The sequence below is a fragment of the Ilyonectria robusta genome, assembly GCF_021365365.1.
Source record: "Ilyonectria robusta strain PMI_751 chromosome Unknown BGZ61scaffold_5, whole genome shotgun sequence".
NCBI classification, from domain to species: domain Eukaryota; kingdom Fungi; phylum Ascomycota; class Sordariomycetes; order Hypocreales; family Nectriaceae; genus Ilyonectria; species Ilyonectria robusta.
The window spans coordinates 542,755-565,665 of record NW_025764439.1 but is presented as its reverse complement, the minus strand read 5'-3'; the positions used below and the strand labels follow the sequence as shown (position 1 = coordinate 565,665).

Sequence of the window (22,911 nt, the reverse complement as noted above, 5' to 3'; positions counted from 1 at the left end):
TGATCGCGCGGCGGAGGGAGTTGGTGTTCTTGAAGCGGACAGGATCCGGGTATCATTATGTATAAGTAATCGCCATGTATGCACTTCTTCTTCATATTTCCAACAGCCGAGCGTATAAAATGCGTCTTTTTACCACCGAAAGAATCCCGAACGCCAACTTTTCCGCTTTTACATCTTCCTGAAGGTGTTGGAGCTGGCGCTTCGGCGAGATCCATTCCTCTTGTCCCGAGGAGGAGGAGGGGCCTCCTCTTCCTCCTCCTGCCTTTGCTTCTTCCTCGACTGCGGAACGAATGTGACTTGTCGCTCACCCACAACTTCGCCGCGCGCCTTATTCGTGCGGCCCGACTTTTGTTGTCTCGATCCCAATGCCGTGTCCCTGACTGCGCGGCCACCGTTGCTGGTCGACGACACACGCATCACAACGTCGTCCTTCGCCTTCCTTATCGGCGCTGCTTCGTTTTCGCTAGCACTAGAGTCGTCATCTGAATCCTTGCCCTGATAACGGGCAGGAGCCTTTGGATCAACAGGCTCCTGGTCCACGAGAGTGCTGGGGTTGAGCGCTCGGAATTCTCCAGTGGTTTCATCCACATTGTAGGCCTCATCCTCAAAGAGCTTGCTGAATCGATCATCGCCAAGCACTCCAGCCTTGGTGTTGACCTCTTCTCTGTTCTCCTGCTTCTTGAGAAGTTTATCAACCAACCTCTGGTTGACCTTGACCTTCTTGGTGCCTCTAATTCTGCTTGAGCGCTCCTTCTCGACCTTCTCCTTGATGCGCTTCGTTCTCTCTTCCTCCCAGACGTACGGGTTCGCAATCAACCTAGCCTGCTCATACAGCTTGGATGCTACAAAGTATCCGTGCATGTATGGCCTGAGCAAGTTGGTCTTGCCAATCAGATGGGACAGAGTGAGCTGCTTCAATTCGGGAAGAGTCAAGAACTTGTAGTTGTCGTAGGTCTCGGTGTGAACCTCTTCCGCCATCTCTTCAACCATGTTGTCCAGGAAGGAACACCATTTCGGCGCAGGGCCGAGCTGAGGGATAAAGAATGCGTGCTGCTGTTTGCCTTCGTTCGCCGTCAGGACCATACCCGTGTCCTTGCACCAGGCCACATCATTGATGTCGACAACGGGTTCCACCGAAGTCCATGGATCTCCAGTCGACTCATCCCAGACCTTGATGATACGCTTATCGGCGGACAGAATCTTCTTCTCCTGGGAGGCCGTCGTCATGTGGATGAGCTTCTTAATAGCGAAACCGTATCCTTGGTCCTTCTTCATCAACGGAACCGGTCGTCGCATGTCGAATATTTGCATCATTCCCGTTGACGAACCGGTGATCAGTGATAGACCGGTGGGGCTGAAGTCGAGTGCCGTAACCTCTCCGTCGTGGCCACCTAGAAGCGCCACTCGAGATTTGGATCGAGGATCCCAGAATTCGACAGTACCTATTGAGGTTCCGAAAGCAAGCAGATTGTGGGTGTTTTCCGCCACGGCGACGGTGTTGACGCTGCCAACACCAATGCCACCCTGGAGTCCACCTCCGGTCATCTCGTCATCACCGCCGACTGAAACCTGGTATGACTTCATGAAGCGTCCGAGTTCGAGGTTCATTCGGAAGACTTCGCCCTTACCGTCGGCATCTAGACCGACGGCAGGGATAAGGGCCTCGGTCGACTGTCGGTCGTAAACCAAGTCGCGACCGTATCTCGGAAGGCGCACTTCATAGTGGCAGCCCATGGGGGTATGGAACTCGAGTCTCCGATCTGTTTGGAGGTGGAGCGATTTGGAGTAGTCGGAAGAGAGGAGGACAAAGGAGTGGTTGAGGGCGTTGGTGTGGCGGGCGAAGGACAGCGATAGCTGAGGGAGGCTGTGGACGTGGATCTGCGGCTTGTAGGTGCCGGTACTCATGATCCAGTCGCCATCCTCACTGATGCGGATGCAGTTGCTAGCCTCCTCGAACTCGAAGTCTTGGAGGAGCTCGACTCGGCTCTGGTACTCGGCATCGTCCTTTAAGCTTCGCTTCCGGCGGCGCGCAAGCCAGTCGGGGAGCGGCCGGGCAGTGGATGCACCGGAGATGGTGTATACGGGAACGGTGCCGGGATTGGAGAGCTTCATGGCGGCGAGATGGCGAGACAATCCACCAAGGAAGTCTGTCGGTGGAAGATTTGCGCAAGAGAGGGTGGTGTCGCGAGTCCTTGTCTGAGCCGGCAGAAAAAAATCAAGGTGAAAGAAAAAAAGTAGGCCCCGCCCGGACTCGGTGGGCTCGGTGGCTCGGTGAAGAGACCCCGCTTAATTAAACGCTGAAGCGCTGGAGAGTCGGTGCTGACCGAAGGCGGTGGAGCGGCCATAATCCCCGTTCTTCGGATTGGCGAGATACAACACCGGATAATACACCGCCCGCATGCCGTCATGTCCACCCGATCGGCCTAGGTCCCGATAAGGGGGTTCCCGTAGCAGAGAAATTACTGGGCGTACCTCCGCTGAGGACGCAAACTTTCGGGGCTTACCCCCACCTCCGCTAATAAGCTGCAGCGCTCGAAGCACTGACTCGACCCCTAAAGCCCGTCACGCCCCCCTGGAGTCCCCTAAGAACCGCCCCCATTCACCCCGGATCCCCCATTCGCAGACGACTTTGTCCGATGACCCTACCTCCGCGCGACAACCTCCACCGAATTTCCGTCCTCGCTGACGGAACCGCGCCTGCGACAACGCCGCTCGACCCAGAGTTGTCCATCACCACATTCTCTACAACCCAACCACCGTCGCACCATCGCCGAAAATACTCCTCTCCATCCATCATAACCTGCCGAACCTCCTCTCCTTCCGCGACCCGTTGACTGCCCACTGGAGCCTCTCCGTGGCGCCATCCCCGAGCTACTCGGCCCAGTACTCCCACTCGTGGAGATGGAGTCCGGCAAGTCGGCGACTCCCACAACTGCACCGCTTCCAACGACACAAATAGGCCCGCTGCCTTAACCTCGAGCTACGGGTCTCAAGGAGATACAACCTAGCGTTTAGGTGACGACAACACCGAGGTCGAGGCTTGCGATTGGCCGTGGTACTTTGCTGTACCTGGAGCCTCATTCTACAGCTGCGACCTCTGGGGCAGGAATAGGTTGCCGAGATGGAGACTGGCGAATATGAAACTAATACCCTCTTAATTGTTTGTGCTCTCTGATGGTTGTGAAGCCGGGATTGAAACTGACCTTGCGCTTCTACAGAATAATGTCGCGTCCGTCGCCTTCCGAATTTATGAGCCGTCCCTGGACCAGTCCCAGAGCTTCCACTTGGCCGCTCTCGAGGTTGAGGGTGCTCTGCGAAACCAAGGACACATTGTAGCATACGACTCCAATCGACGAGGGATATGGGTTTTCCAAATCAACAGCAAGGATGAGGCAAACGACACCATCACTCGACTACCCGATGCCACCATCGACACCTGCGGACATACTTTGGCGATGGGAGAAGAGGGCATTTTCGAACCCATCAACCTTCAGAAGACCCGCCCTGTCGGAAATGCGACCTTGAATACACCTACAAGTTCGTCATCAACAGGTCCTGCCTTGGAATCCCAGCGCAGTCCCCTTGCATCGTTTTCGCAAAGTTCTGTGGCGACAGTTCATGATGGAGATGCTCGGGTGGCGACTGCGTCGATCAATGACCCCAAGGCGGAGCAGACGGCAGTCAAGACCATTTACGAGCATTTTATTGCTGCAATACTTTCAGCAGTATCATTCGCATTCTGTACCGAGTCGATGGCCATTCCCCTTAATTACCGGACTGTGTTGATTCCTCCACTTCCATCAGGCTACCAGGACCATGACGGTTATTCCGCCAAAAAGGATCCAGTCCTTGGCACGTTCAGGACATATCTGACGACGACCGGATCTCTTGTCATCAGCTTATATCTTTCCCACTGCAAAAGTCTTTCCTCCTTGGAGGATGTGATGGCTGCGAATCTCATGCCCCCCAACCGATCCATTCTTGCCGCCCCGTTTGGGATCTTCGCGGTTAAACAAGGCCCTCCCAATGGCGAAAACAACACAGCACCCGACACTGGGCTGGCCCAAACGCCCAACACTCAGGCATTAAGCTTCAGGGGCCTCCCGGATTCGCAAGATTCGCTCTGGAAGCAAAAGTGTCTCAAGGCGCTTGAGCTCTGTGGGCTCGACTCTTCTTCTCTCAAGGCCTTTTCCTGGGTCAACCTAATGGTATCAAAACGTACCCTCCAGGATTCAGAAAATGAAGTAAAACGACCGCAAGCCACGGTCCCGTGGCCGGGCTCTCTCTGTTTTAGGAAAAAGTCAGTTGAGATATCGACCACTTGCAGGGTGGGAGATACCATGTTGAGCGGCCATGAGGAGTGTCATGATCCGCTGGGGAGTGCTCGCGGATGGTTCAACACTACTTCGGAAAGGGATGAGAAACTTGCAAAGCGCAAGGCCGACAGGATCGCGGCTGTTCCCAGAGAAATCAATGGCACCCAAGCCCAGAAACCTAACGGACAATCGCCTCTGGCCCTCCAACGCCCAAGTGCGAATGCGGCAGGCGTGATGTATCCGACTCCACCCGACGCCATCCAACAACATCTGGGGGTAACGCCCTCTCTCGACGGCACTATTTCAAGTCCTGGTAATCCACCTCCAACTGTCGCAGTTGTTGACGTCGACGCCATGATGACAACCGCTCACCCCATCGGTGATACCTTTAACGACGGGTGGGATGTCACAAATGAGCCAAAGCGAGATCAAAATGATAGCAACATGCTTGGCGAGTCTGACAATGTCTTTGGCGATATGGGCGGGGATATGTTTGGTGACCATATCACGGAGGATGACTTCGATTTCTTTGACCAACAACCCGATGACGTTGACTTGGACCTCTCGATGGCAGACCTTGATGCGGACCCGCCGCCTCCTCCTCCTCCACAAATAGTTCCTCAGCCTCTCCAGATTGACCTGGAACCGGAAAAGGTTGCCGAGGAAGAGCCCACACAGAAGCTGAAGGCAGAAGTCGATGATGCTGTTTTCGCCAAGCCTGAGTTGAAACATGCACGAAGTTCACTGAATGATGAGCTCAGTCAACGCGGTAGGACTGAGAGGCCAGGTTCTGCCAAGAGAGAGTCAAGTCCTTTCGACCCGGACACGGTCTTCAAGCGAGTCCGAGCATCGTTGATGAGTTCAACGGACGATCAAAACCTGTCATCGCCGAGTCATCGGAAGAACAGTATTTTCCATAAGGTTGACTTTGACCCAAAGTTACCTATGATTAACAAGAAATATGAGCAAGGCGGAACTTATGATTTTATGACGGACCGCGACACGACCAAGTTGAATCGCGATACAGGAATTCCTCCGGAAAATGAATATTTGCAACGACATGGGAAGCTCAACCAGAAACCGAAAGAGCTGCCCCTTCCTGCCGGTTCTTTGATGAAGAGTTTTGCAGGCATCGAGCCACCGCCATCACATCCAAGTCCAATACGGCTCGACACTGGTGCCTTGGGTGGTGACAGCGATATCGAGTCAGATGGCGATGATTCAAGCTCGGTGTCAGATGGCCCAATCTCGCCAATCAAGTCCAGCGTTAAGCGGGTAATGCTGGACGATGATGCGATTTCCCAGGCCACCTCCTTGAAAGATGGTGATACGTCCGACGAGGCCTCTGACGAGCAACTGGCAATAGAACTACCGAGGTTGTCCAAGCCAGAGCCCCCCGAGATCTCACTTTGCCGATTCTTTTCAGACCCGGAGCCTCTCAGTTTGGAAATGGGACTTGCAGACGAGGACTTCATTCAAATCGCCCAACTCATCACAGAGCAGGCGGCTACTGGATTCATTGAGATCGGTCTTAATCAACAGAGCGAGTCGAAGGCGTCCCTCGCAACGATAAAGAACCATGAGCTCACGATTGCTCGAAATTCGCTCCAAGTTTTGCAAAGCATTATCCCTTCGAGCCTGGGAGGAGCAACCCCGATTCGATTAAAAGGGTATTTGGATGTTCCAGACGTTCCCCTGATAGGACAACCCACCCGGCTCCAGCCTCGTCCAATCCCCGGTAGAGATCCAAACTCCGAGCAACTGCGCCCAAACAACCTTTACCAGATTCCCGGTCCTCATCTGGAAGTTCGTCGATCCGACACGAAGCTGTCTGTACTACCATCCGCAGTCACATTCTGGGCAAGCTTGGGATTAGCGCCTTCGCCTGGTAGCAAACATATCAACGCCCTCTGCGTATTTCCAGGATGGAAGGGTATGGCGGACCATGCCGGAACTTTCCTCTGTCGCCTCAAAAGTGTGTACGAGTCCCTCAAGCTGGGTACCTTCAGTAACATGCCTCTCTCTGGGGAGTTGGATGACGGTATTCTACAATACGAAGTCGATCGGATCTCTACATCGCCTGATGCCACCATCACTGGACACGGGTCTGCACTCGTCGAGAGCATGGAAGTTCTACGGAGTTCCTTGTCAGAGTGGACCGCCAAGGAGAAGAATCTTGTCATCTACTTGGTCTACTCACCTGATAACCCGGGGTCGATTATCGAATCATGCTCTGCCTTCCAACGCTGCTTCGACATGTACAGGAAGGCGCTTGCGTCTCGGCGAGAATCACCCCAGAACGAGCTTGTTCTACAACTTGTCCCCTTGGACTTCTTGTCATCAACCACCTCCCTAGTCATTCCTCCCCCAGGAGAGTTGGTGAAGCTCTGTATGGAGACATATGATCGCTGTACCCTCTTCCTCAGTCCTGAGTTTGGTGGTCCTACACCGGCCCCAGCCATCATGCTTGAGCAACCCTTGCCACGAATCATCGATTTCAAGTTGACAAATTCGCCCTCTGCATCTCTCATGCACGAGAATTCTTGTATCCACGTTGCCTATGCGCAAAGCATTAATGAGCGGTGGGTCACTGCCGCCTGGACGGATAATCGAGGGCAGCAGCAAGCGACCGCATCTTATTGCCTGGGCAGGAAAGGCAAGCCCCTGTCGACTTCGATGAATGAAGTCGCACACGAAATCTGGGAGTCGACTCTTGATCTGATATCGATATGGAAGGTGCACTGGCGAATCATTATTACAAAGTCTGGACCTATGGAAGCGGCAGAGATGGAGTTCTGGGTCGACTTGGCTCGCACTGAGAGCAAAGCGTCCGTAAACATGATCCTGATGACTGTTGATACGAACCCTTCACTCCAGCTCGTTCCCCCAGTTGTCAAGATACCACACACAGCAACGTCGGCCTTCTACTCGACTCCTGTTTCGACGCCACAAGCTAGTATTCTCTCGCCCGAGCAGATCAACACTCCAGCAACCCCGATGCGTGATGCCAACGTACCAGGAGCCACCCCTGGAGCTGATAGTGCCGGGGAAGCGGATTCTGACGCCTTCCTGATCGACGCCACGGATCAGACATGGGGCGCTGTCGTTGGCCATAGACTCAACAACTCCACCACGTTGTTGGAGATGCGACCCGCTCTCGTGAGCGGCTATCTGATCAAGCGCACCGGCAATAAGATCGAGGATCCACCGGTTGTTATGGAGGTTAATATGGTTCACACCGAGGCCACCCCGCGAGCATACGAACCACTGCTCCGAGAAATGCTCAGCTACTTCAGAGGCTTGGGAACCTTGGCGAGGGCACGAGGCATCGTGGACAGGGAGTCAGATGTGCGGCCGTGGCACATCGCTGCAGCTGAAAAGGGCGTACGGGCATTGTATCTGTTACTCTGATATCTCTATTGGGAGGCGTCATTCTCAGATGTGAGGTGGAGGGGATTGTTTGGCGTTTTAGGCGTTGGACATCATTGATGGGGTGCATACTGGATGGATAGCTTTCCTGCAGATACAATACAGATATGGCTTCACAAGTCATTGTAACAGTGGATCTCGCACCAATTTATTGTAAGGCAATGATTGACATGAAGGACAATGCACTCTCGTAATTATTCCCGCGAACTTGACAAAAACGCTCAGTCTTGCTCGCTCGCTTCAACCACAATCATAGCAAAATAGCAAACAAAATAAATTTCAAATACTCATTCCAGTCGCGCGACAAAAATCACTCAATATGACATCCAACATGTGAAGATGCTCAATATGACCTTCGGCTGTAATTTCGTGCTTGTCTCTTAGTCAGGCCTGTGGTTCCTAATGAAGCACTCAATGTATCCGTCCAAAGAAATACCAAAATATAGACGTCCACAAGAATGAAACAAACAAAATTGGTGTATGGAAGAAGGGAAGATAACGTACCCAACAGGAGAAGTGGTCATCTTAGTGACCGAGGACAAGATTTTGATCAAACATCTTGCTTTGAAAACCATGGACGAGAGCACGCTCGATGTTTTCAGTTGTCGGTAATAATCCAAATCATATATCTAGATATATTTGCGATTTGGCAAAAAAACGTATGCAGAGATCAGCAAATTCTAGCTGAATCGGCTTGGAAATGCATGTTTCGGTATTGCATCACAAGCCGACTAGGCGCCAAGGTGTGTACCTGGACCCTGATCATTGACATTGAATGGTATAAAAGGAAATCACCTCCGAAGGTGTTCCTAAAATAACATTGCTCAAGGGGCCTTCTGCTCATTTGACCGAACAGGTGAGGCCCCCTGGCCAGGTCCAGGAAGGTCTTTTAGCCGGGGACCGTATAGAGAGGTGCTATAGATCGCAGTACTACTGACGGCGTAGCATTCTCTCTAGGATAGGTCTTCCTAGAACGATCTCGGTTTCGGTCCAGTGCGGATCGAGGACAATGAAATTAGTTGTCATTGTCGGGATAAGAAGCCAGTCGCTGCGTGATTCGATAGTGACATCGCGGACAAAAAATTGTGGTTGAACGATGCCACCCGGGGTTTGAATAAACCACGAACTCCAGATGGGCGGGCCAACCTGTGGGATGCATCCCAGACTCGCAGCAACGTCAAAAGAAATAAAACTGACTTCGAGCTGCGAATGAAGAGTCAAGTCCCATTGTTGCGGCGATCCATTTGGCCCTGTCATCCAGACATCGGAAGACCTTAAGGCGTTCGAGGGTACCACTGACGGGGTGCCAAAGCCTGGCGTGAAATACTGGAGCTGGGCTGGGGGATTCGGGTCCACGAATGGTAGAGACTCATCAAAAAAGCTTGACGACGGCGATGCCAAGTGCAGTATATTAGATGGCATGTCGGAGGAGGGCATCCCTTGGATGTGCGTGGGTGCCGCAGGTGTTTGCGGGTTGATAGTTGGGTTCTGTGTTGCAGTATTGGGTCCCAGGAAATCATTATCTGGATCAAGCCCAAATGATTCCTGGGACCTTGCCGTCCCCTGACTATTCTGGGTCAGGCCTGAGGTGATTGGTGTCTGAGTGTTGTGTAGTTCCTGCGGAGTAGATATACCGCGAGTTGGTTGAGACAGAGGTCTGCTGCCGAATAGCACCCCACCACCCCCAAAGCTTCGCTGACGCTGGCGCCGTTGTAGAATATTATGGGATTCGTCTCGTTTGATTCGAGGATTGCTTTGTTGGTTTCGACTGTTGCGGCTTCTTATTCGGGCTGGTAGTGGTGCGACAACGGCAAGAAACGTTTGATCGAAAATGCCCAAACGCGACGACGGGGTTTCTCGTCTCAATGGATTCAGGCTTCGCCTGCCCATGTTTACAACTCCCTTCCTCTAGCTTGGCGGGAAAAGTATGGCGGATGTTCACAACATGGTGAGCGCACCGCCATAGAGGCCCGGCAAGAAGGACAAGGAGAGTGGGGGTCGATATGCCAAATGTGCAAGCCACGAGAGGACGCTTGCGAGAGCGAAGAGACGGCGGCGGGGGCTCAGAGCGAATATTAAGGGCCACAACTGAAGAGGCAAAGGGACGGAGTAATGGGGCTGGGGCTGGGTCCGATATGAGTGTTGTGCCCAAAGCCCACCAGTCTGCACTCTGGACGCAAGCTACGAGATAAGAGGTGGTTCCTATGGGAAGCGCTAGAAGCAATCTAATAAGAGGGCCTTGCCTCAAATTATAATTTGCACTGTCCGAGGCACAGTCTACCTCTCACCGAACGTGCCGGGAGACTGCAGCAGACTACGCCAACCCAGGTAGCAGTAGGGGAGGCAGCCCGTTGCCTTATGAGGCGGAATCAATCCCTACAGGTCGGATTGCCAGAGAGTTGAAAGTCATGCAGGTGACCTGTATGTGGTTCTTGAATTCCAATACTGCTCCGCAGCGCGCAAGAGAGCTTGGGGACAGCAAATACAGCTTCGATGGCCACATTTGGGGGTTCCGGTGGCTTACAGATATAATTCTATCAGCGTTGGGCATCAATCATGCCTAAATAATGTGTTTTTCTTTTTTGGAAAACACAGTTGACTTGGAAATCACGTCACGATGGACAAACCACAACCTGTGAGGGTGTCGAGGAAGTGCAACTCGGCTCCCAGTGCGGGGGGCTCACCACCAAATACGGCTTCGCGGCCGAGGCTGGGACGCGCATGGGTCGGCCGTTTGTAAATTTCAATTGAGCTGATGACGTGGCACAGCCCGCATGCAGGCGGCATCACACCCGGGCCGGGCAACAAGTGAGGCTGTCTGGCGTTAATCCTCAGGCTGAGATGCGATGTCATGAGACGGAAGACGTTTTTCGAGCGTAGGCAAGATCTTGCCTCTGAACAGGACACAAATACAAGGTCCAGTGCCTCCATATTGATTGAAATAGGATATCCGAGTTCCCATGGGAGAAACGCTTTGCATCTCACCACTTCCTTCGTTTCTCCTTCCACGAAGCCACCCTATGAGTGCCCCCGCCTTCGCCATATCATTTCGCAACTCTTCACGAGCGTGTGAGTTTCCCTTGGCCCCTACTAACCTTAGGCATGAAACCTCGCCAGTGAGCTGATCTGAACATAATAGGCCGTGATCCATGCCAGAAACCAGAGTCATCTCAGTGACACAATCATGGTCTTTGCCTTACGATGATGGCGTCGGCGGGGGAGACGCACCACCGGTCCAGCACCAACACGAGCCTTCAATTCAAGCTCAGGCGCGGTTCGATGAGAAGCAAGAAAATAATTGCATCTCGGACTCGTTCGCGACAGTGCTGCTCAACGGCCTAACATTGGGGTCTGCCATGGGCATCAGGTGGAGGGGCTCGAAAACTGACCAGACACTGGAAACGACTTATCTCAAAATAATCCCAAAGATGGAATGCAATCTTATTATCTTTCGGACGCCCTTCTCAGATTATTTGGATAAGAAACTTGCCCAAGAACGGTTGCGTTGGACGACGTTGAATCCCTTTGGGTGCATGCCAGACCTGTTCAATCACAAAGTTAACAAGGAAGTAACTAGCAATGACGACAGAGATTGCCATCAATGCGACAATTCCTCCATCCTCTCGAAGGATGTACAAGAGGCGACCCCTTGGGACGCACGCCAACTATCATACATCCAGTCAACTGCCGCTAGTCATGGCGTCCACTTTATGAATACGGAGACCATCCAAGATCTCGCTCCTCTCTTCCCACAACTCATCTCAGGCTCTTGGCCAAGCCAAGATCCTACCCATACTGTTCAAGGAGAGGTTGATGAGAGTTCTACATCCTCCAGCAACAGTTCGGCTTGGGAATCCGCCACGGATGTGTCTGGGTCTGGCGAGGAATGGTCGCCCGACACTAGCCAAAGGACATTGTGCCTGCCCGCTCCTGAGAGATTAGTCTCACTCAAACCGCCTCAATTCAGCGCACAGTCGGCTCCTACAACATTAGATACTCGGAGAGTCTCTACTACCCGGGGAGTCCTCGCAGAGAGTGGTCCTCGAGCCCAGACAGCCCTTGCAAATGGATCGTCCCCCAGCCAGCCTTTTGGAAAAGCTGGCCACTTCGAGAGGGACCAAAATGAACAAGCCTTGGACAAACCCCGCGCCATGTTCGATCAAAGTCAACTGGCAGATTTTAAAGACCATCCCGGCCACAAGGTCTGGGAATGGGATAAGGAGAGACTGCGGTGGCGGAGACGAGGAGGAACGACCGAAGCAGACTTGTTTCCTGATTTCTTTGCCTAGTTCGTCAATTTTGTTGTATTATGTTTGCAAAGTGTTTTAAATGACGACATTCTCTTTTGTCCTTTATATCCCTTAGATTTCTTCCTTGGAGACGTGCGAGCAGGCTCAGCAAGATTGCAAGGCAGGTGGTATCTCACAAGCTAATAGTTAGAGGCGCGTTTTACCTAGTTCGCATAGGCGTATACTCAAGAATGTCTAGTTTGTTATATCTGTTAATTTAGAGCAATGATATTTACACACATGGCCCATGAGGCCTCGCACGCTTATGATACGGTACCCTGATATTTCACTATTAGTTCATTAATTGCAGCATCTCTTATCGACAATACAGACATAGGTAGAATATAAAAAATTACGTTTCTAATAATTAGCTGGGCATTAATGATGCTCCTTGTTCCATTGAATTCAAAATTTAACATGTCGCTACCGCCCTCAGCACCTAGGTATGGACCGACGCTGCGATAGCTAAGGTGGTGAGTGCAGTGCACCCATACATAATTTCTATCCCCGATGCGTGCAAGCAATATTCTTCATTTTATTCTTTAATTTCTTCTTAGAGCCCGTGCCAAAATGGCAGTCGCAACATCATCGGACAACGGCGCTATCAGCACACCATGGCAGCAGTATGCAGCTAGTGAAACGACCCGCTAATTATGACTGACTGCTAGCTTTTCGCATCGCAACCCCGGATCCAAATCTGCCTAGAAAGCTGTAACAGCTCAAGCATGACAGCGCGGGTGACTCATTCCTCCATCATCATGAGATTAGCTTGACTCAACAAGGCTGAGCCCAGGCCAAACAGCGTCTGTGTACGGACGGAGTACCTGGCGCTAGTTGCTGATCCACCTGGCGGCGGCGATAATCAAGCCGACCTGTTTCGAGACTAAAAAGAGAATCCGAATCTCGTCGTTTTCCATTTTCGAGATGCTCATGCTTACGAATTTACACAACATTACACACCAAATCAGAACATGGACAGGACATCTCTGGGAAGTCTCCCGGACGATCTCCTCCTCGACATTGTCGAATATCTCGACACGGCCCGCGACGTCGCCCACCTGGCCGCGTCGACGAGGCGCACACGCAATCTCGTCCAGCAGGATGGCTGGCGCACGTTTGTCAAGACTCGATTCCCCTCACTAGATATTCCCTTCAACAGTCAAACAACATGGAACTCCGTCGCAGATCGCGCCACCTATCTGGACCGGTGCTGGGACAAGCGCGGCTTTTGGATGAATGTGCTGCACGAGAAGCCGCCGCCGCAGCAGAGGGGCCAGAGGGGGCAAAGAGGCCGGTTTCAACAAAGGTTGCCGCGGGGCCAGTCAGTCTCTTTCCATGCCGTACTAGATGCTCGGCTATCTTCGAACTTGGAGGATGAGGTAATCGCGGCCGGAGTGGGAGAGAATCTCATGGTGCGAGTGAAGCCGCAGAACGGCAAACGTGCTGATGTCTGGCACCAACTCCAGGGCCAGACGCATGGCTACAAGGCCGGTAATGGCGACGTGACTGCAGTTTCAGTCATGGAGCGAGATGGTCTTCCCATCGTTGCCGTGGGAAGGGCAAACGGCGACATCCAGGTCCTATCGGCCGAGGACGACTTCGCCCAGTCGCTCCAGAACCTGACGCTGGGAGACGCACAAGAACCAACCCGCGCGGCCGATCCTATGAGGAGGTCTCCAGGACAACAAGCTGTGTCGTGGACCGAATGGCAGCCCGAGTCAAATCTGCTTGCGAGCTGCAAAGGCCCCTTCTTAGCCCTCCACAACCTCTCTGCCACCGATGCCACCGGCTTAGACCCAGTGGCACACTACGACTTTTCACAAACGAGTGCCAGTGGCGAGGCGTCTCTCGTGCGAGGCGCCAAATTCATGAGCAAAGATGTCATCGCATGTGCCCTGGGCGGTACCCGTGAGCCGCTGCGCTGGGGCAAGCTGACTCCAACCGGTCTGGAGTTTCTCAACGCTACGAGCAATCTACATGTCCTCGACGAGGCGGCCAAACTCACAGACATTCGGATCGGCGAGAAGACGGCCATCCGCGCGATCGAGCCTGTCAGGGGCGGAGGAAACGACAATATGCTGCTGAGTGCCTGGGACGATGGCACATACAGGTACGTCTCCACGATTCAACCAACGGGCATGTTAGTAACATCAGTACAGGCTCATGGATCTTCGCACGCCGTCGGCTCACGACGCCATCTACCGCGATAGCTTCCAACCGTACGAAGCAGGAAGTTCTCTGGTGGTCTACGGCACCGAGCGTTTCGTCGCGGGGAGCACGACGGCCCCTGACCTCCGTCTCTTCGACTTCCGGTACCCCAAGGCGTACAACCACACAACCGCCCTGCCATGCTCCACCGAATGGCCCTCGCCCAGCCAGCGCGACCCCCGCAGCGTGTGGACGCAGGATTGGCGGCCGGACCGGTGGTCTCCGCAGTGCGACTTTCAGAAGGGATCGCTGTGCGCCTGGCACGACCATTCGAGGTGGGACTACTGGCGGCCGGATGCAACGATTCACATCGGCAGTCCTACCTATGACCGGATCTACTGCCTCAGAAAGACGTCGGACCTGTCAGACACCATTTACTGCGGTGTCCGCGGTGCCATTCTAGAGATGAACCTGCGTCTCACCGAGGACGCCAGCTCTGCTCACCCGGAGCAGAGAGCCCCGGCTGGATGGCGCATGGGACCACCCGCGGGCAAGATATCTCTGATTGAGACGGGAGACAACCTGATCCAGGCCCGGGAATGGGCCCTCCAGAACCGAGGCGTTCCCGAGTTGATTATGCAACAGCCCAAACCGCAGAGCTACGCCAGCTCGGCGGAGCAGGCTCGGCGGAATCGACTCGATTCGGCGTTTCACAGACCCCAGGATTTCTACTAAGTTACGGCATAGTTTAGACGAGGCAGCAAAGGGGAGGAGCAAAGGGGAGGATGAATGATGATCTAGAAGATATCTTTTTGTTTGGCATCTAGACGATAGATTTATAGATGGGATACAGGAATCCCTGCAAAGCCGCTCATAATGCGTCTAACAAAAATAGCACAAACGACCCAGCTTTATTCGCGCCCAGTTTACAACCCAGGTATATCATACAACAATACTCTATAGCTTCGACTCTGGCACAAGCAGAGCCAGTCTCTCCTTCAGAGTTTCCTCTGCTTCTTTCTCGATTCGCTTGACGAGGACGTCACATGTGGGAATATCGTGAATGAGACCGATGACCTGTCCTGCTGTCCAGACCTGCAGAAGTTATTAGTATTTGGGTACTCGGGAATCGTGGAGGGACCATGTTAGACTTACGCCATACTCTACATCACCGTTGATAAACACATCCTTGCCCCTCTTGCCGCTGACGTAGGGCGCAATCTCCTCAAACTTGCCGGTGGTGCTCTCCTTCTCGATCTTGAGTCCGTCGAGGGCCACCTTGTTCTTGTACAGGCGGGTGGTGTTGGTCCAACGGCGCAACAGCAGCGTAGTGTCGGTCTCCTGGGCGCGCACGATCTCCTCCTTGACCTTGATGTGGATGGGGGACTCGACGGTGGCCATGAAGCGGGTGCCCATGTTGATGCCGCAGGCGCCGAGGCACAGCGCAGCCGCCAGGCCGTTGCCATCGGCAAAGCCACCGCTCGCGATGAAGGGCACCTTGAGCGACTGGCGCGCCCTGCTGAGCAGGATGAAGTTGGTGATGTCGCTCTCGCCGACGTGGCCGGCGCACTCGAAGCCGTCGATGCTGAGGAAGTCGACGCCAAGCTTAATGGCGCTCTGGGCGTGGCGGATGGTGGTGCACTTGTGCAGGATGGTGATGCCGGCCTTCTTGAGCTGGGTGATGATGGGGCCGGGCGAGTTTCCGGCCGTCTCGACGACGCGGATGCCCTCGTCGATGACGGTCTGGGCGAAGGCGGCGTAGTTCGGGGGCACCATGGACGGCAGCAGGGTGATGTTGACGCCGAAGGGGTTCGGGGTGAGGGTTCGGCAGCGGCGGATCTCGTCGCGGAGGGCCTCGGGCGTGGGGAAGATGAGGGCTGTGATGAGGCCCAGACCGCCGGCGTTGGAGACGGCTGAGGCCATCTCCGCGGTGCCGACGTGCATCATGCCGCCCTGGACGATGGGCACTGAATGACGGTTAGCATTTGGGGCATCTCGCACAACGCAGGGCAATGCGCGGGGGGCTGCGAACCTCGGATGCCCAGTCGGCGGGTGAGCTCTGTTGCGATAGGCATGATGGCGATTGTGGGTTTGGTGGAATGGATTAGGTCGTTCTGGACGGTCTAGAGAGTGCTAAAAACAGATGGTGAAGAAGGGAGTTTTATCGCAGGCAACTTCAGGGGAGCGCGTCAGAAAGTTATGACACGGCTGAGGTCCGTCAGGTCACGAACCGAACCGCCCGAGGCAGTCCAGACCAAGGGACAAAGGTGGTGAAGTCGTCACTGCGACCCGCCGACTGCCGAGGTTCGATCCCCACACAGTAGTTCAGCCCCCGCAGATCAAGCGTTCCCTCCCACTCTCACATGCGTTTTTAGGCCCAGTCCAGCGCCGTCCAGGGGGGATGCGACTCTGGGGATGTGACTCTGGGGAAAGGGAAGCCAAGCCAAGCCCGCACGTGTCATAGGGGACTCCATCACATGACGTTGTCGTGTGGCTCCTCCAATGACCTCACACGCAAACCATCCAGATGACCTCACACATAAACAGTCACAGTAGACAACGGACCAGATAAGCAATCGTGAAATCAAACTTCAACCCTTTCAAATCAAATACTTGGGGGCCCTGTTGTTTTAGCTCGCCTTAGCTAGCTACCTACACAGCGGGTGCACTCCAGGCCAGTCCGCCTCGGACCAGGCTCGACCACGGCCTCTTTCAAACAAACAAGTCCCGTGGGTTTCCCATCCAGAACGCCCTATCATACATAATACTCAATAAACCCTGAGCATGGCCATTTCCCTTGCTTCAAATAGTCGCTTTATGTCACTAAAACAACCATGCCTCCCAGCGATCCTTCGACACTCCCTCCCTCCAGCAGGTGTCAAACCTCTCCTGTAACTCTTGCCAAATACACCGACCCCCACTTCGGTGAAAAATATTGACACCAGGCGTCAATTTCCATGGGTGATGCTGCTGACACAGCCGGTTCGTTGGATCGTTCTCGTATCGTCTCTCATGCCTTGTCGTCCCAACATAACTCCGTACTCTTTGCAAACCACTGGGCTCATCTTTAACCAAGACCTGCATCGGCCGCCATCCTGCCGGGAGGCGTCCTATCTCTGGGCTTCTCAACCAAGTCGGCATATCCATCAAGACTGGCTCCCATCACTTTGACCATGTCGAAAATGTGGGTTCCCTTGAACGTCTCGGCCCAGAGCCGAACCACTGCGCTCGCTAGCTGTCGAAGCTTGGCGCTGTCGCTCGTTGCTATTTCCATTTGCGCCGATCCCGAATTTCCACCCGATAGAGAAGGGTCGATGGGTACCGCAAACTCGGTTTCGTCGAGCATACGTCGCACCATCTCAAGCAGGTTCTTCTCTTCTGGAGAGACTGGGAGGTCGTTGGGTCCGATGGCAGCGAGTGTCAACAACCACTTGGAAACAAGGATAGCGCACTCAATATTACACACTGGCGAATTAGGTTAGCGCACAACCTTCATTCTCATCGACATAGTTTCACTTACGTGAGTGTTGGATGCTCCATTCGGCCGACTTGGTCCTGGCCACGTAGTTGACACCCGCCTTCACCAGCATAGAGAGTGCATGAATCGCTTGGAAGACAGCCCGGTGCAATCTTAAGCTTCTCACCAGCAAAGGAGTCCGGCTCAGCGCTGACGCCACTAGGAGTGGGTCTCGGGTTTCGAGCGCTGTCGAGGGCGACCCATCCGTGTAAAGTCGAATGTATGCCAACCGAAGCAGCGCCGTCGCCGTAAAGTCTAGAGTGCCTCCTTCGATCGAGTCTGCCACGCTGAAATGTCCAGATTCTGCGGCTCGTAATTGGTGTTGGTCCTCGAAACTGGTCTGCCAAATCCGCAACGCCTGTGTCACTTCTTCGACATCCTCCGGCTTCATCGTTCGGTGAATATCGTAGGGCAGCCCGGTCGCAAACGACGTCTGCTTCAGTAGGTAAATGTGCTGGATCAAGGCATGAATGAGCACATGGCTTCCAAAGGACGACAGATGCGTTGGGAGTCCTTGGTTCGTACGACCAAACAGCCGAGAAAAGGCATCGTGGAAGGTCAGGTCCACACTCGGCGTCGACTGTCGCATTTCCTGCCATTGCCAAGCGCTCTCTGCTCTCCAAAGCTTCCCTCTCTGCGGTAGGAAAAGGTTTAGCTCCGACGTCAGTAGTAGTGGCGGCATGTTGTAAGCGATGCTGCAGAGGTTAAAGAAGCAGTAGGCGACAAGCTTAGTTCTAGTTGCTGTCTCAAGTCGGATCCACGTTTCCCAGTCGTTCACGGCGTTTTGGCTTGACTCTGCCACTAAACCCTCCTCGCGGATGAGACTTGCTAGGTTACTTTGTAGTGAGAGTGCCTCATGGAGAATGGTCTTCACGCCCCAAAGGCCAACGGCAAACAATAACAGGACAGCCTGAATGGTCTCGATTCGGGCTTGAGGTGTATTGGGGGAGCTACGCCACTGGTTAGAGAGCCGAAAACTACAAAAGTGGAGGAAAACTTACTAAGGCTCCCGGTGGGTATCTTGTGTTGTTGGTCGCTCCGACTGTGCAGAGGCGAACGAATGCCGGTAAGTAGTATTGGGAGATGGCCTTGTAGAATGAGGGCTGTATGCCGCGGGCGTTGGCAGTAAGGCATGTACTTCGGAAATACGTCTCCTGCGGATCTGTTCCATAGCAACAGCCTTGGCAGCATACCAAAGAGCGTATCCTCGATTCTTCTCAAATCGATACTGGGCACCCACGGCAAGAATTGCAAGGAGCAATTCCGGCGCAGTCTCCACAGGCGAGAAAGTCGGCAGGTGCAAAAAAGGCAGATGCTCGTGAAGCCCGCCGATGTATCCCTCTAGGAATCTCGTAAGCGTATGACGAGAAGGAAAGACGAAGTCATTTGGCAAGACTGAAGAAAACTCGTCCAGCCTGTTCTTGATGACTGTGTGATCCACTACCGAAATCCGGAGGGATGATGGTCGAGATGCCTCGTCGTGACCACGAGTCGAAGGGTCCCCTGGATCACGTGCGTCCGAGGGCATGTTTTGGAATCGAGATGGGAAGAGAGAGGCGGGCTTTGAAGGGCGTCGTTGGGAGGCGATGCTTCCGGGGGGCCGGGACCACATACTCATTTGTTGATCGGGCTCGAAATGAGGAGGAAGGAAATGGGCGGAAGAAGAAAATTCGTCCAAGAAGAGGTTGTAGTCGTCATAGGAGCCATTCGACGGCTGAGGCACGTATCCAGGTCCCAGTTGCTGTCCCTCCTCTCGAGGCCGGTCTGAATAAATAATGGTGTCGCCATAGCTTTTCCTCCTGGTGCCAGTGGGCGAATGCTGCTGAGACGGATCGTTCGTCGAAGACTGCACAGGATTCCCCGAACTTGCGAGAGCTGCATCTGAAAGGAGATCGAGGTTACAAGCACCAGGCCGTGTCGAGGCTCGTGCATCTTGGGGCCCTGAGGATACTGTAGGCGGAGGACCTGATACAGGTTGAAACTGCGGTGGTGGCTGGGGTAATGACTGATGCATCGATTGCGGTCGGGGAGCGGCGTGGTGGTGCAGACCCATGGCTTCGGTATCTATCTGGCCCTCTGATGCCGAAGTCTTGTGAGAGGTGGTAGAGGGATTAGAGGACAGCTTCCTCTGACGGTTTCCCTCTTTGTTCCCTTCATTGAGATGAACGAGCTTCTCGTGACGCACGAGAAGATCCCTGATGTCCATGTAAGCATATGAATGACTGAGGAACAGGTGGGAGATGGTGGACCCCGAGTAGTTGAGGGAAGACAGTTGATGTAGAAAAGGAAACAAGGTGATTGCGGAAGAGGGGATGAGTGAGTAGTTAGGTGACTGAGTGGGTGAGAGAATGAGTAACCGAGGGGGTATGTGAGTGAGGTGGGCGGGACGTTCGGTTGGGGACGGCGCAACAAAGTCAAGGCAGTTGAACCAGCCAGCACAACATACCGTCGTCCAAAGGTTTTCCCACAACGATCCCAGCCACAGGAAAAGGGCTTCTCCTTGGTGTGAGTGCGCTCATGTCTCTGAACGTGTTCCACTCGTCTGTATAGTGGCAGGACTTGTCAGCGTCAGGAGGCTTAGGCGGCGTAAAGGGGAGGGACTCACCTGAAGCGCTTGCTACAGTACTTGCAAGGCAGCGTCTTTGGCTTCGGTTGACGAGGCTCTCCATGGTCCGGGCCGACGAGAGGCATCGAGGGGCCAGCCAGAGCCCTCGGCGGCGGGCCCTCCATAGACTGGATGGCAAGCATGGTAAGCACGTCGCTCAGATGGCAGCAAGTCGAAGCGATCGCGCAGCAGAGAAAAGAGGTGGGGGGTCGAAGATCTGAGTAGGAGCGGAAGAAGAAGGGAGAAGAGAAACAAGACAAAATTGGAGCTTGATAGATGCAGGCTGGAGAGGAGATTGCGGGGTGCGTTAAGGGAAGAGCATGGCATGCGGAGGGAGAATAGAAGGTGGCCCGTGAATGTGGTGAATGTGAATGAGAGAGTCAGGCTGGAGCCAGATTTGGGAGTGTTTCCCCGGGTCGGGGCACGGCCACGGGCACGGTCAAGCCGCAAAACGCCCCCTAGGAGGTTCCCCTCTCTTTAGGCTGGCTCTCGGGAGTATCCCCTCTCGGGTGTGTCCCCTCTCGTGGAGGTACCCCAGGCCTGTCAACTCCGGTGGTGCTAGGAGCTAGTGGTGGAGGAGGAGGAGGGGGGGGTCGGAAGTGTTTCCGTAGGTGTGTAAGGTGTGCGTTGTGTGCCCTCGGTGTCAGATGCGACGAGTGGAAGTGGAGGAGCGGTGGAGAATAGGGACGATGGATACGGGAACGTCGACGTTGATATTGCTGAGCATGGGTGGAAGGAGGAAAATGCGGGTGAGCGAAGTGGGAGAAGCAGATGACAATAGAGCCCCGGCAAGAACAGGAATAGAATCTAGACCTCGGGGGCTTGGGGATGGCGTGGGTATGATATCTGGTGCTGGCTCTGGTACTGATGACACCGGGGAGCTGGTACCGGATCTGGCGGGGGTGGAGGTAGACAGGGCGGATGAGGCCATGGAATGGGACTCGGGGTTGCGAAAACCGAGCGAGCAAGCCAACTTACCAGCATTGGAATCTTGGCTTTCTTCCGCCAAGGACGGATACAGAAGAGGGGAGTGGCTGACTTAGGACTCGACGGACTCCTCCTTGTTACCGCAAGCTAGGCACTGGGCTGGCGCCCGGAAAGTACTGGAAAGGGCTCCGGACAGGAACAAAGGGCCGGGAAAGCGCACCAAGAATTGTGGCGAAACGAGCGGAGAGGGGAGAGGAGAAGGGGGGAGTGACAGCGAGGGAACGTGGGAGTGTGGGATGCAGATGCGAAAGCGGAATGGTGTAGTCTGGGCGCCGGGGGGACGCTGGGGAAGTCAGGCTTGGACGGGGCCGAGTTAGAACGACTGTCACTGAGCCGAGTTCAGCTGGCACAGAGGCCGTCTTCGAGCGTGGGCGGGCCCTAGTTACAACTCTGGGGGTGACTCTCTTCTCTCTTGGTAGGTACTCTGGGGAAATCGTCGGCGCACGTCGTGGGAAGCACCGGAATCTGGAAGTTGCTGCAAGTTGGACAGGGCAGGGCTCGACAAGCGGTAGCGCGGGCGCAAGGACCAGGGCGGGGAAATTGGAGGTGAATTTTTGGACCCGCGGTTGGATCGGATTGTGAGAGGAGAATTCGCAAGTAGCTTTTGTCGTCGAAAGTGACGAGTTAATTCCCGTGGTTAAAAGTGTGGGGAGCGCAGAGGAAGGAAAAAAGGTGGGTTGGTGCGACAGTCCGGGGTATCTCCAAACCGGCTCGTACAGGATACGTACTGCGTAGTATCAGCCCGCCGGCGGCCAAGGGCTACGATGACACACTGCAACTGCGCAGGGGGGGAGTGGAAGCGACGGGCATGGGGAAAAAGCAAAGATGGTACGGGTCCTGTAGGCGCGACAAGCCGGGGGTAAATCTACTTACTGCCGGGGGAATAAGAAAGAAAAAAAACAATGGGAGGAAAGAGGACGCTACGTGCATCAGGGAAGCTGGGGGACCAAACGTCAACGTAAGGGAAACCTCGAGACAAAGAATGTGGCGGAGCCCGCGGAGTCGTGGGCTGGTCGCTGAGTGGACTGGACCGGGGGGTTGGGGGTGGGCGCCCGATGGGAGAACTCAACCATGGGGGAGGCAACGTTTTCCAGGCTTTTTGGTCCTGGATGCTGAGACCGCTGTTGATCGGTCTGGGAAAAAGCTCACATGCAAAGCGATGGATGTGATACGTGTCGACCTTGCTGACGGGACGGCCACTGACCATTGGCCATTGGAACCCAGCCCCCATCGAGCGACACCTGGCCTGACCTTCGCTCTTCGCTGCGGAAAAGCCGTCGGCGCCCCCCAGCGACGCTGTCCCGGAATTTCCTTCCCCCCATCGCATCGGACAGCGGGCGACGCACCTGGGCTTGGCCGCAAGGGGGCCCCCATGGGGCAGGCAATCTGGGGTTGACTCCGCACTTTGGAGAAGACGAAAAAGGGCCCACTTTACCCACTCGCACTGTCCTCATGGTTTGTTGGAGCGGGGCTTCCCCCCAGTACGTGCGTGATTAGCGTCATCCTGATGCCAGAGGCGCCGTCGATGTTCTCACAGATTCTCACTTGAAAATGGTCGAGGCGGAGTGGGGGCGGCCAATCACATGCGCGCGAATGAGTCCAGGAGTCGAGGGCGCGACC

The 22,911-nt window shown here is 54.4% G+C and overlaps 6 protein-coding genes across 6 annotated transcripts; 3 read left to right on the top strand and 3 right to left on the bottom strand.

The window, feature by feature from the left end:
- Positions 1–168: 168 nt before the first annotated feature.
- BGZ61DRAFT_346634 (WD40-repeat-containing domain protein) lies at positions 169–2,112 on the bottom strand (the record flags this gene model as incomplete). Its single annotated transcript, XM_046239901.1, has 1 exon — positions 169–2,112. The coding sequence occupies one exon, from the start codon at positions 2,110–2,112 to the stop codon at positions 169–171; it is 1,944 nt and encodes a 647-aa protein (XP_046107382.1).
- A 1,009-nt stretch (positions 2,113–3,121) lies between these two features.
- BGZ61DRAFT_474986 (mediator complex subunit 13 C-terminal-domain-containing protein) lies at positions 3,122–7,727 on the top strand (the record flags this gene model as incomplete). Its single annotated transcript, XM_046248625.1, has 2 exons — positions 3,122–3,160; positions 3,219–7,727. 2 exons carry the CDS (start codon positions 3,122–3,124, stop codon positions 7,725–7,727), a joined length of 4,548 nt encoding a protein of 1,515 aa, XP_046107381.1.
- Positions 7,728–10,759: 3,032 nt separating this feature from the next.
- On the top strand, positions 10,760–12,154 carry BGZ61DRAFT_179613 (uncharacterized protein). Its single transcript, XM_046237673.1, has 2 exons — positions 10,760–10,814; positions 10,885–12,154. The coding sequence occupies exon 2, from the start codon at positions 10,895–10,897 to the stop codon at positions 12,032–12,034; it is 1,140 nt and encodes a 379-aa protein (XP_046107380.1). The 5' UTR covers positions 10,760–10,814; positions 10,885–10,894; the 3' UTR covers positions 12,035–12,154.
- An 851-nt stretch (positions 12,155–13,005) lies between these two features.
- On the top strand, positions 13,006–14,917 carry BGZ61DRAFT_346265 (uncharacterized protein; the record flags this gene model as incomplete). Its single annotated transcript, XM_046239858.1, has 2 exons — positions 13,006–14,144; positions 14,194–14,917. 2 exons carry the CDS (start codon positions 13,006–13,008, stop codon positions 14,915–14,917), a joined length of 1,863 nt encoding a protein of 620 aa, XP_046107379.1.
- A 222-nt stretch (positions 14,918–15,139) lies between these two features.
- BGZ61DRAFT_345524 (uncharacterized protein) lies at positions 15,140–16,257 on the bottom strand (the record flags this gene model as incomplete). The annotated part of the gene is made up of 3 exons (XM_046239798.1): positions 15,140–15,277; positions 15,338–16,149; positions 16,215–16,257. 3 exons carry the CDS (start codon positions 16,255–16,257, stop codon positions 15,140–15,142), a joined length of 993 nt encoding a protein of 330 aa, XP_046107378.1.
- A 992-nt stretch (positions 16,258–17,249) lies between these two features.
- On the bottom strand, positions 17,250–20,447 carry BGZ61DRAFT_529573 (uncharacterized protein; the record flags this gene model as incomplete). The annotated part of the gene is made up of 5 exons (XM_046253420.1): positions 17,250–17,647; positions 17,703–18,649; positions 18,701–19,894; positions 20,146–20,241; positions 20,305–20,447. The coding sequence occupies 5 exons, from the start codon at positions 20,445–20,447 to the stop codon at positions 17,250–17,252; spliced, it is 2,778 nt and encodes a 925-aa protein (XP_046107377.1).
- Positions 20,448–22,911: the final 2,464 nt, after the last annotated feature.

Coding starts and splice junctions, on each gene's coding strand:
- BGZ61DRAFT_179613 (XM_046237673.1), top strand. CDS start 10,895: ATGCCAGAAACCAGAGTCATCTCAGTGACACAATCATGGTCTTTGCCT.